Raw genomic sequence first — 13,456 nt, 5'->3', positions numbered from 1 at the left:
GAGGAGGAATAAAAGAGCAAAGGGCTAAAATGATCCCTTATGCATGGGCAGTAGGTTTATTTTGGTCCCTTAAATATGACTTTGAAAATTTAACTGAAGGTCTTTTGAGTTAGGAAATTACTAGAGGTTACTTGTATGGATCACATTAAGTCAAAACTCAATTAAATTTGAGATTAAGAAAATTGAGATGAAAATATATTTTGCCAAACTTGTTAATTTTTTATAAAATACAAAAAAGACCCAAATCATTTAATCCAACTCCCCATTTATTCCAAACTCAACATCGGTCCATATCAAAACACACGAACTTCATTCAAAACACACGATCATCTCAACTGCTCCTTCAAACTTTCAAATTCAAACCCACGAACTGATCTTAACTGCTAAATGTGCTTCTTCAAACCGTCGTCAACCTCTTCAAAAGCCGACTCAACAACGAGCTGCTGCTCTTCATTTCTCTCAGGTAAAATCGCTCAATTTTTTCTTCTTTTAAAGTTAGGTTTTTGAAATCAAAGTGAGAAAATGATGATTTTGGTCGGAAGAAGAAGAAGAATAACATGGGTTTATCCGCAATGTTGTTTATTTTGTTGTTCGGTTGAGAAACCCTATTTTGTATTTGTTTGAGTTGTTGGGGTTTGTGTGTTTGTAAATAGTGTATGTGGTTGTGAAATTTGGTTTTTGGTATTGTTTGTTCTCGTTCTCCTTAGGAGTTCGAAAAAAGGGCTTGTTGGGCTTGACAAAACCCGTATTTGCTCTATTTGTTCCACTTGTTGGGGTTTCTGTGTTGTTAAATAGTGTATGTGGTTGTGAAATTATGATTTTTGGTACTGTTTGTGTTCTTGTTCTCCTTGGGTTTCGAAAAAAGAGTTTGAATTTTTTTTAGATTTTTTCCAACAGCTGAGTAAGTTGTTGCGCTTAGCTTCAAAGACTTGTTTGATGTACTGAGGTTGGTTTATTTTGTTTAACTTGTGATGGTTGTGTGTTTGTATTGAAACAAATGTTTTTACGGTTCAAAAGTTAGGGTTTTGAAATAAAAGTACGAAAATAATTAATTTTGGTTAAAGAAGAGGAAGACCACGGGCGTGGTGTGTCTATGCAATGTTGTGTATTTTGTTCAATTTTTCTTGTTGTGTGTTTGTAATACACTGATATTGCACCCTGATAGTGAAATAGATGTTGTTGTCCTGTTGTTGTCCTTGTAAACCTTAGGAAAAAAGGCCTTGCCTTTTTTTGTTTTTGCTTTTACCCAACAGCTGAGTAATCTGTTGCAACAGATTTCTAATCTATTGGTAAAAACCCAAACATTCTTGCCGAGGTTGTTGCAACAAGTGAATATATTGTTACCAGATTTAAAAATCATTGAAAATTGTTAAAACGATTATGAGAAAGCCGCAAAAGAATCGTTCGATGGTTTCACAGATTAGTCTGTTGGAACAACTCAATCATATGTTCCAACAACTTTACCGCTTGTTGCAACGGATTATCCATCCGTTGGAAATAATCAATACGATTCTTGAGAAGTTGTTGCAACAACTGTATTGTTGCAATAATTAAGCTGCAACAACTGTATTGATATTTTCCAACAGATGTATAATCTGTTGCAACAACTTATGAAGTTGTTCGAACATATGATGGAGTTGTTCCAATATATTACACACTTGTTGCAACATATGCTTAATTCGTTGTAAAAATTCATTATTTGTTTACTTTAAATGGTGCACAAATCAATTGAAAGTGTTTTTGCTTATATCCCGCGTCTGCATAAAATGTCTTCACGAAAAAAGAAAGGGGAGGAATCATCTACGATTAGTAAAAGAGCTAAGGGGCATCATTAGATGATCTTGTCGAATGCTCAAATATTCTTTCGAACAAATCGCCGAACAAGAAACCTCTCAAGTAGGAGTTTCTAGCCAAGAAAGTAAAGAAGATCAAGAAGAAGAAGAAGAAGAAGAAGAAGAAGAAGAAAAAGCCGAAGAAAAAGAAGAAGAAAAAGAAGATAAAGAAGAAGAAGAAGAAGAAGAAGAAGAAGAAGATAAAGAAGAAGAAGAAGAAAACAATGAAGAAGAAGAAGAACATGATGTAAATAATGATGACAATGAAGAGGATAAAACTGCATCTTTTGAAAGGTTCGGCGATCGGGGGTTTTGATTTTCTATTGGACGATATATTGACAGACCTTCCACTGATGAAGTTGTCAAAACTTTCAGTATTGAGAAGTTCCGTGTGCAGATGCCGATGGATAAACTAGGTGATTTGAATGGTGATCTTGTTGTAAAATCAGTCATGGGCAAGCCCTTTGATTACTTTAGGAAGATACTTCAGGAGGAGGACTTGGAGGATTTCTTCAGGGCCACATGTTTTGGCATGTATCTAGATTTGCCTGAGGACAACAATGCAAGGTTTCAAATGACCGTTGTGTATGGTTTTCTCAAACGAAGAATTATTTGCAGTAAAACTGATGAGATATGGATAAACTACTACGGCATGCCAGTTTGTTTTGGCATCATCAGAGTTGTCATAATCACCCAGGACCCGAGGTGTCGTACTCCTTCTCGGCCTCTTCCCTGGTTACATTAAAGAAGGGAGCCAAGACACCCAAGTCATCCAAGGGAGCCAAGACACCCAAGTCATCCAAGGCAGCCAAGAAAGGCAAAGCCAAGGTTGATGATGATTTGGATTTAGTGGATGTTTGTGGAAAGAGCTACAAGGTAGCGGATTTGCTAGCAGACTTGAAGTCAGAAACTATGTCAAGAAAGCACAAGGAGTCATTGTGCTTAGTTTGGTTTGTGAATTCTATTCTTTGGGCAAGGGATGTAAAGAATAATATAGAACTTGGTTTGATTAAACTCTCGGAGGATCATGAGGCATTCAATAACTATCCATGGGGTCATAAAAGTTTTAAGTTGACTGTTGAATATTTGTGCAAAGCTTTGAACTCTAATGTGAAGACTTCCAACATCTATGGCTTCCCTTGGGCCTTCATGGTAAACTTTATTTCTTCAACGTTTTATCTTTTTAATTATTTTCCTTCATTGATTATTCTGATTTTTGGTGGCATAATTTTTTCTAGGCTTGGGCATTTGAAGCCATTCCTCACCTACGGAGTCAAGTCAGGGACTACTCGGAAGAAGTTTGTTTTCCAAGGATCCTCAGATGGTTGACTACCAAAAACAGCAACAAAAAAATGAATCTTGATCCTTTTAACCCCCCCAAGGAAGCAGTAAGTCAGAATCTGTTGGAAAATATCCCTGAATAGTTTTATAACAAGTAACTACTTGTTGCAACAGATACATTTATCTGCTGCAACAACCTCAGAATATGTTGGAAAAATCAAAACAGTTGCTGAGGAAGTTGCAGCAACTGTTATGATATTTTCCAACAGATAGTGAATATGTTACAACAACTCCTAAGATGTTGCAACAACTTACTCAATTATTGCAACAGGTTCACAATCTATTGGAAAATATCACAACAGTTGCAGAGGAAGCTGCAGCAGCTGTTTTGGTTTTTCCATGACTAAAGAATATCTTGCTGCAACAACCTAGGAGGTTATTGAAACATATGTGGGGGTTGTTCTAACAGATTACACACTTATTGGTTGAACATATCTGTTTGTTTGTTGTAGGTTGTGCACCCAAGGCTTATCCCGACAAAACGAGAGGTGCAGATGCCATGTCTTGTTAGTTTAGGGCATAGGGAATCTGTGCATGATGAATTGATTGATCAGATAAAAGAAGAATTGGCTGGAGCCACAACCATCATAAGGGCTGGTGTTGTTGATGGTGGTGGTGGTGATGGTGATGGTGATGTTGATGTTAATGCTGTTGGTGATGGTGCTGGTGATGCTGTTGATATGAATATTGTTGTTGATGTTGCAAGACAAGCAGTGGAAGGTCTTGCTGATAAAAGAAGAGATGATGATGGTGGTGGTGATGGAGTTGGTGGATATACTCCCCAAAGTGGTGGTGGTGGGCAGACCACAGATATCCCTTATAGGTTGGGTAGATATTCTTCAGTTGGTGCCGGTTCCTCCAAGGTGTATTCTTGTGCTTGTGAATGCAGTACTTGCAGGCTGAAAATGGAGGGTTTGATAAATAAGGTTGAAGAGTTGCTTCAGGCACAAAAAGATACGAATTCAGCTATAAAGAGTTTGATGTCCAAGAGGGGTGTCCAGCCATCCAAAAAGCTCAGCTCACCCTACACTCCTATTGGGATTCGCAAGAGGGCAAAAACAATTTCCAAGGCACTTGCTGATTGTAGAGCAAGGAAAACAAGTACTCCACAGAAGTCTATTTTTACTCCTCCTGTTGAAGTTGTGCCACAAGTGCTGAAAAAAGTTGATATTTTCAAGCGTGTAAACCTCCAAAAAAGAAAGAAGCTTGAAACCTTGATCAAATCCAAAAAGAGTGGGAGAGCACTGTACTCAATGCATGAATTTGGGGCAGAAGACTTCAAGGTTATGACAAACATGCACGAATGGTGGGAGGATTGGGTAAGTTTCAACACTTATATATATATATGTATATAATTCAGTATGTTGTTTGAACAAGTCATGTAATTCGATGAACTTGTTGCAACAAGTTAACTAGTTGTTACAACAAGTTACTAACTTGTTGCAACAAGTTAACTAGTTGTTCCAACAAGTGAACAACCTGTTGCAGCAAGTTCACTAGTTGTTCCAACAACTCTAACTACCTGTTGCAGCAAGTGGCTGACTGTTTTGATACTTTTACTGCAGTATGTAGATGAAATCTTATTGCTGATGCGTATGAGGCAGCTCAATTTCCCTGAGCACTATGATTCCTCTGATAGAATCATGGACCTCAACTTCTACCATCACTGTCGCAACAGGTACTTAGGGTTGTCCGATGAGTCTACAAATGAACGTGTCATGCCCTATGATCAAAGACTTACTCTCTTTAGGTGGGACGATGATGGTCTCACTTTTCCCAGAGGTATTGTGCCCTACCCAGGTGGCTGTGAGTGGATTGGTGCCAAAAGGATCATAGCTGTCATGAATATTAATGACAACCATTTTGTCACTATTGAGATCATCATTGAGGAGGGTATCATAAATGTTTATGATTGCAACATCCCATGTAATGAAGACAGTGATTTCTTCTGCCACATGCAGCCGTTATTGGATTTGTTCCCCAAGTTGCTAAAGCAGAGTGGCATGTTCTCACACTTACATGAAAAGTTGCTGAATGAATCATGGAAGTATGATTGGAAGAAGGATATCCCCCGCAATGAGACCAATAAGGCATGTGCTTCCTGGTCACTTGCTTTTGTTGAAGCTTTGCTTATCCGCATGAATATGACCAAGCCCGATACCTTATTGAGTGACAATACTGTGGAGAGGATGCAATGAAGGTAGGCTTGTGGAATTATTGATAAGGTGTTGGAGCCCTAATGTGGGGACAAACAATTTCTCTTAAACTATGTTTGCATTAAACAATTTCTCTCATATTTTGCTTGCATTTGAATTATGGTGGATGAACACATTATGTAAATTTGTTAAATATATATTCTATGCTCAGTACCCTTATATATTGTTTAAGTTGTTTCAGTAGTTTTATGCAAGTGACAGATATGTTGGAATAAATACCTAAATTGTTGGTAAAAATAAAATAACTAGTGCAAATATTGCAACAGATGTGAAGATTTTGCAACAAGTAAGAATCGGTTGGAGCATATGGATCTTCTGTTGCAACAATTTACTTAGTTGTTGCAACAATTAAGGAATCTGTTGGAACATATGGATCTTCTGTTGCAAATAATCCAGCAACTGCTGAAGATGTTGCAACAAGTAAGGAATCTGTTGGAATATATGGATCTTCTGTTGCAGCAATTTACTTAGTTGCTGCAACAATTAAGGAATCTGTTGGAACATATGGATCTTCTGTTGCAAATAATCCAGCAACTGCTGAAGATGTTGCAACAAGTAAGGAATCTGTTGGAACATATGGATCTTCTGTTGCAACAATTTACTTAGTTGTTGCAACAAGTAAGGAATCTGTTGGAACATATGGATCTTCTGTTGCAACAATTTACTTAGTTGTTGCAACAATGTACTTGCATTGTGACATAAGTATTCCATTGTTTATCACTAAATATGGTTGATTTCCTTTGTTTATCACTAAATATGGGTGAATCGGGTAGTTCACATCAATTCACTCTAATGATCACTCGATTTAGTGCATACTGACTTAGGAGTTCCTTTTTGCTGACTCAAAATACATCAAATTGATTAAGTTTTCCATTGTTTATCACTAAATATGGTTGATTTCCTTTGTTTATCACTAAATATGGGTGAATCGAGTAGTTCACATCAATTCACTCTAATGATCACTCGATTTAGTGCATACTGACTTAGGAGATCCTCTTTGCTGACTCAAAATACATCAAATTGATTAAGTATTCCATTGTTTATCACTAAATATGGTTGATTTCCTTTGTTTATCACTAAATATGGGTGAATCGAGTAGTTCACATCAATTCACTCTAATGATCACTCGATTTAGTGCATATTGACTTAGGAGATCCTCTTTGCTAACTCAAAATACATCAAATTGATTAAGTATTCCATTGTTTATCACTAAATATGGTTGATTTCCTTTGTTTATCACTAAATATGGGTGAATCGGGTAGTTCACATCAATTCACTCTAATGATCACTCGATTTAGTGCATACTGACTTAGGAGATCCTCTTTGCTGACTCAAAATACATCAAATTGATTAAGTATTCCATTGTTTATCACTAAATATGGTTGATTTCCTTTGTTTATCACTAAATATAGGTGAATCGAGTAGTTCACATCAATTCACTCTAATGATCACTCGATTTAGTGCATACTGACTTAGGAGATCCTCTTTGCTGACTCAAAATACAGCAAATTGATTAAGTATTCCATTGTTTATCACTAAATATGGTTGATTTCCTTTGTTTATCACTAAATATGGGTGAATCGAGTAGTTGATCATTAAATATGGGTGAACCAAGTAGTATCTGTTGCAACAACTGTAGTATCTGTTGCAAGCAGTTATAGTAGATATCTGTTAAAAGAAGTGTAGTATCTGCTGCAAAGACATGGGAATGTTGCAACAATGTAGTATCCGTTGCAGCGGCCGTAGTATCCATTGCAGCAAGTACAAAATCTGTTGAAAGCACATGTAGAATCCGTTGCAACAATTGTAGTATCCAGGCAAAAGAAGTGATTAAGTTGTTGAACAAATCCTTACTCTTGTTGGATAAAACACAAGTTGTAACACATAACTTAGTTGAAAAAACCCCAACATGTAACTTAGTTGTTGCAACAAGTTTATTACTTGCTGGAAACTATTCAATAATTTATTAACAAATACACACATTTGTGATTTGAACAAGTTAAACATAAATTACCATGCTAAGAAACAATAACATTAAAATGTCATAAATTTCCAACAGATAACTATTATTAAAGCATAATGCAATTTACAACTATGGAGCATTTAGGCTTGGACATGTTATTTTTTTGTGGCCAGCTGTTTTGCATAAGGAGCATTTGTTTTTCCTCGTTGGAAATGATTCCCCGATTCCACGCCTCCTCTTTGTCCGCCTTCTTCCGGTTTGCTTGGATCAACATATGGAGGAGGTATTTCTCTCTAAAATCTCCAAAGGAACTTCCCAAGATTCTTCGGAAGGCATGGACGAATTTCCTCACAATATGCAATTATGTAATTCTCCACCTTATAATATGGAGATGAGTAGTCATAAATCCGCCTTCCAAAGTCGTCACCATTTTGGACACGAAGCGCTCGCCATTGCATGTAGACAAGGTATTTTGTCTGTGTCAAAACTCTACAAGTACAAGATCTACTTTGCAGATCGATTGTCGAACCGCACCGTGATCGATGACGCCGAACTTGTAGTTGGCTATTTGATGGGCTAATAACTTGTTCCCAAGTTGACAAATTTTGAATTTTTTTTTCAACTGAAGGAACAAAGATGTTTGGTGAGTCGATGAACTCCATACGCCTCTCATGAAATTTTTCTGCAAATCTCCCGTTTATGGCATCAAATAAAGCAGTAATGGGAAATTCTCTTTCAACATTGAACATTGAGTTCACCGACTCAAAGAATGTTTGATGTCATAAGATTATACCCGTGAAAATAAACAATAATGTAATCCTTAACGTACAAACGATTATAGTTGGAAAATATCAAACAACCGCTTAAATATCAAGCAGATGTGTTACTTGTAGGAGAGCTTTCTTTATTGTCTCCGTGTCATACAAAAATGCAACAAGTGAGTTGTTGGAACAACTAACTTACCCGTTACAACAAGTGAGTTAGTTGTTCCAAATGTATGTGTTACTTGTTGGAAAGAGCTTCCGCATTATTGTCTCCGTGTCATAACAAAACGCAACAACTAAGTGAGTTGTGGAACAACTAAATTACCCGTTGAACAAGTGAGGTAGTTGTTCCAATGATGTGTTACTTGTTAGAGAGAGCTTCGCTTATTGTCTCGTGTGTCATAACAAAATGCAACAACTAAGTGAGTTGTTGGAACAACTAAATTACTCAAGGTAACAAGTGAGGTAGTTGTTCTAACGTATGTGTTACTTGTTGGAGAGAGCTTCGCTTATTGTCTCCGTGTCATACCAAAATGCAACAACTAAGCGAGTTGTCGGAACAACTAAATTACCCGTTGCAACAAGTGAGGTAGTTGTTCCAACGTACGTGTTACTTGTTGGAAAAAGTAATGTATGAATACCTATTTTCGGGGAAGAATACCCCGCTCCATCCGTGGAATCCAACACGTTCAAGATGTTCGGCGGCCCTGTGCACTCAGTATCTCTTATTTGATTGAATTGGTCATTGAACTCATCCGTATTGTACGATTTTGTCGCTTTATAAACCGAGATACGACCTTCGTATTGTGAAAGGTGGTTCGGTAGATTTTCCCAAGGTGCTTCATGCAACAACCATAATAAGATAAAGGGAAGACAATTGAAACCGCCTTTTTGATACTGACGCCTATCGTAAATTACGCACAACTCTTTGGTATCATCTACAAAGCTTCTCATTTGTTCAAAAAAATATTTGTACGAGGCATCACACTCCTTGTCCACTACACAAAATGCCACAGAAAAACATGATTCTCCGCATCTTGCGCCACGGCGCACAACAACACTCCTTCGTACTTGCTCTTCAAGAATGTCCCTTCGACGATGCCTATGACTTTTCTCATTTGCGCAAAACCAAGTATCCAAGCCTTGTAGGCTACAAAAAAGTACTTGAACTTCCCATTAGCATCAACCTTCAATGCCGTCTTACTTACCGGATTTGCGGAACTAAGCATATAACAAGACGCATCAAGCACCGCATACCCGTGCTCACGTGTCCCCCTTGTCAAAGATTTTGCAATCTCCATGCCTTCCGCAGCTTCCAATAACTTACCTTACAACCCAATTTCCGTGCGTAACGATTGGCTCATATCTTTTGTAGATGGGCCTTTACCGTCGGGAAACCTATCTTTGAAGTATTCACCAATCTGTTTCATCATCTTGAACATGGCTGCACTGTGAAGATTGTTTAGAACACGGTGTATTGCTCGCAACTTCGGTGTGGAATCGCTCATTTCACTTCCATTAACTGGAATATCCATATCCATATCCACCCCATCCAATTTATCATTTAACACATCTTGTTGGTCTTGATCTAAATTATGGTTCTCTACCGGGCTTCCAACCACGTATACCCTTAAAATGGGCCTAGCTACATCATTCAAATATGTACGCAAACGATCCTGATCGGTTATCTTAAAAGGAAAGACCCTCTGGTTTTCAAAAGAGCTATGCATGTAAGTGATGGCAAGATCTTTCGGTTCACAAGTTAATTCATAATAGGTGATGATTAAGTTCACAAAATCATCAAACACAACATCTCTTTGGACATTCATCGCTATCGTCTCTAACATGTGACTACCCTTCCATCGCCAAATATATCGATTTTTTTTCTCGATCCATTCACCATGGCAATCAACACCTATTGTTATTGAGTCCCCCATTAATGCTACCTAAATATATTTTGTTTTTTAAAAAAAGGTCATGACAAGATAGTAACAAAATACGATAACTTAATGACTTGTTGGAACGTATGAATCGTGTGTTGCAACAAGTGGATTTGTTGCAACAAGTATTATCCTTGTTGCACCAACTAACTAATCCGTTGGATTTGACTTCAGCTTTTTGAGTTCGTTTAATCCAAAGACAGTTGAAGATGTCCAAAGACATCGAGTTGTTGCAACAAGTATATTACTTGTTGCAACAGTAATACACTTGTTCCAAAGAACTAATAACTGGCTGGAGTCACGCCTGATTTTTGGGTCCGAGCTTTTGGGTTCCGTTGATCGAAGCCGAGTCTAACGGATCAGTGAGTTGTTGCAACAAGTAAGATACTTGTTGCAACAGGTAGTACACTACTTGCAACAAATCACAAATCTGTTGCAACTTATTCATACTACGTATTTAACAACAATTAGTATAGAAGTTGTAATAACTACATAATCTGTTGTAATTGTGGTAAAGAACTACAATACCGTTGCATAAACTACAAGAAATTTTTGCAGAAACTACAACAAGCTTGTTGCAAAAATTTAGAAGCTCTTATACAAAGCTTTATCACTTGTTGCAACAAGTACAATTGCTACTGTAAATTGTTGAAAAATCAGCAAGAAACCCGATAAATAATTGAAACAAAACAACAATATTTTACTTACCAAATGAGTGGAAATTACTTCTGAAGTAATGCCCAGCCAAGAAATTGCAAAATCTGATGGTTTCGTTTTTTTCTTTGTTGACAAATTCTTCAAAATGCCGCACCAATGGAAGAAGAAGAAGTAGGGGAAGTAGCAATACTTATGAAGTAATGCCCATGTAGACACTAACGAAATCCAGCCAAAAAAATTGCAAATCTACTGGTTTAGTTTTTTCTTTGTTGAGCAGATTCTTCAAAATGGCACAGCAATGGATGAAGAAGAAGCAGGGGAAGCAGCAATGGAAGATGAGGAAGAAGAATGGAGGGAAAAAAAGAATGAGAACAGGCGGATGGAAAACAAGAAGAAGAAGAAGGAGGAAGAAGAAGAAGAACACTGGAGGGAAAGGAGCAAAAACGGGTGCGGTTATTGGTGCCCTTTTTTTTTTTTGGACCCATTTTGGTATTTTAGGGCTTATATTGGCTGGGTCAAAGTGTTAAAAATAAAACTTGAGGGCAAAGTATTAAAAATAAAGTTAAGGGTCAAAGTATCAAAATAAAAACTTTTGGGCAAGGTCAAAACCTCTTAATCACTAATCAAAAAACATCACCTCCGCTCAATAATTAAAACTTGAGTCACCTCCACTCAATAAAAAGACTTAAGAGTCACCTATAGTTAAATGGCCCATATGACTTGAGCATATTTAATCCCTTAACTTTACTAAAGTGGTGCACTTTTTATCTCCTAACAGAAACCATTTAAAAGTTACGGTCACGTGACACTCACGTGACTCTTAAACCCATCTGGAAAAAACTAATAAACTCAGTTGGCTTTCCCCCCAATTCCATACGCGCCAAAAAAAAAAACCCTAGCCACTATGAAAATCTTTTGATCTGCTGGAACAAGAAAACTCAAGTGAAGAAGCCGATTTTTTCTTCTACAATAATGATTATTAGATCTCATGATAGTGAAATACCCAATCATGGTAAAATTTTAGCAAGAAACACTATCTGGGTATCATTAAACTAAAAAAGTGATTCTTCACTATATGTTGATTCCATTTCTCATTCTTTAGTATATTTGCTAATTTTTATGCAGTACATGATAGCTTCAGTATATTATAATAAGGTTACTAGTAAATAGTATTAAATTTCTTCAATTATTTTGTGCAATGCATGATACAACAGAAGCTTTTTGAATTAAAAAATTGAAATAAAGACAAGAAATAAGGAATAAAAAAGTGTCTCTGACATAGGATTTTGTGTTTGTCATTGTTTAATCGTTGGTGAATTTGGTCCGACATTAACATGTTTTTTTCTTCTCGTCCGATTACTATGCTAAATGCCAATCTTTGTAGGCTATTATTAGTTTTGTTGCAGTACTTTTTATAGTTTATATTCTTTTTCCATTAGAAAAAGGTCTAAGATAAGTTCAATTGTTGGGCAGACCCTGCATATGAGGCTTCTTTTTTTCAGTATAAAAGTAATACATGGTGGTACGATGAAGCATCAGCCTAACAAATATTATCTTGGCGGGCGTGTAGATTTTATTGACTATGTTAATGACACAGAGTTGAATTTTTCACAATTCAAATACATGGCAGAACTATGTGGCTATGAGGGAGATTCAGTTACTTTCTGGCATTTGTGCGGGAGGTATGGTAACCGAATGCGACTTATTTCTACTGATGTGGAAGCAACTATTGTAGCCAAAAGTATTCCAGATAACAAGGTGGTCGAAGTATACTTTGAACATCTTGATTCATATATTGGAAGGAATATACATACTAATGAAGTTGGTAGAGCAGAACAAGAGAAAGAAGTACACAGTGAGCATTCTTCGAGTGATGATGAATTTGAAGACTCAGAAAATGATTTTCTAGATGATGATGATCTCTTGGGAAGCAATACAAATGTGAATCATAGATACGAAGTTAGTGAAGAAGTTAAAAAAAAAGATGGCAGCTGAAGAAGGTGATTCGGATTGTGTTGACTCAGACGATACAAAGAGTTTAGAATGTGGCTATGATGGTGACAGTTTCAACTTTCCAAAGTTCAATCCTAAAACAGATGGGGATAAACCAGTGTTGGCATTAGAACTAACATTTGAAAACAAGAATGAGTTCAAATATGCTGTAATAACTCATGAAGTTAACCAAGGGAAATACATAAAGTGGTGCAAGAATGATAGGGAAAGAGTGAGAGCAACTTGTGGTCATCCAGATTGTAACTGGGAGATTTTAGCTTCAAGAATGCATCGAGATAGCGCATTCCAGATCAGAACATACAATCACACTCATCGTTGTAAGAATTGGAACCATCGTAACAAATCAATTAATTCATCTTATATTGCACGAAGATACCTTAAGGCTATAGGCTCAAATAAGTCTTGGGCAATCTCCGAATTCAGAGATCACGTTAGTATGGAGCTAAGAGTCCAGGTGACATTATCACAATGTAGAAGGGCTAAGAGAAAAGCACTTGCACTGATTGATGGAGATCTTAATGCTCAATACAAGGTATTGTGGAACTATTGCAATGAGATTGGTAGGACAAATCCAAATACCTCTGTCTATATGAAATTGGTTGAAAATGAGGTGCCCGACAAGCCTAAGAGATTCTAGCGAATTTACATTTGTTTTGGTGGTTGTAAAGAGGGGTTCAAGAGTGGTTGTCGAAGAATAATTGGAATCGATGGTTGTTGGCTTAAGGGCCCA

At 37.0% G+C, this 13,456-nt stretch overlaps 1 protein-coding gene across 1 annotated transcript; it reads left to right on the top strand.

Moving 5' to 3' along the window:
* The first annotated feature begins 2,229 nt into the window (after positions 1-2,229).
* LOC132063511 (uncharacterized) lies at positions 2,230-5,545 on the top strand. Its single transcript, XM_059456077.1, has 5 exons — positions 2,230-2,449; positions 2,530-2,984; positions 3,071-3,220; positions 3,626-4,492; positions 4,739-5,545. Exons 1-5 carry the CDS (start codon positions 2,230-2,232, stop codon positions 5,369-5,371), a joined length of 2,325 nt encoding a protein of 774 aa, XP_059312060.1. The 3' UTR covers positions 5,372-5,545.
* Positions 5,546-13,456: the final 7,911 nt, after the last annotated feature.

This window comes from Lycium ferocissimum, chromosome 1 (genome assembly GCF_029784015.1).
Source record: "Lycium ferocissimum isolate CSIRO_LF1 chromosome 1, AGI_CSIRO_Lferr_CH_V1, whole genome shotgun sequence".
Taxonomy (NCBI): domain Eukaryota; kingdom Viridiplantae; phylum Streptophyta; class Magnoliopsida; order Solanales; family Solanaceae; genus Lycium; species Lycium ferocissimum.
The sequence above is the reverse complement of the archived record's forward strand: the minus strand, read 5'-3'. Positions and strand labels throughout refer to the sequence as shown.

Bases quoted from the DNA above. Each gene is read 5' to 3' on its own strand.
- LOC132063511 (XM_059456077.1), top strand. From the start codon at position 2,230: ATGCCGATGGATAAACTAGGTGATTTGAATGGTGATCTTGTTGTAAAA. The intron at 2,985-3,070 runs GTAAACTTTATT...AATTTTTTCTAG, and splicing joins GCTTCCCTTGGGCCTTCATG to GCTTGGGCATTTGAAGCCAT. The intron at 4,493-4,738 runs GTAAGTTTCAAC...CTTTTACTGCAG, and splicing joins ACGAATGGTGGGAGGATTGG to TATGTAGATGAAATCTTATT.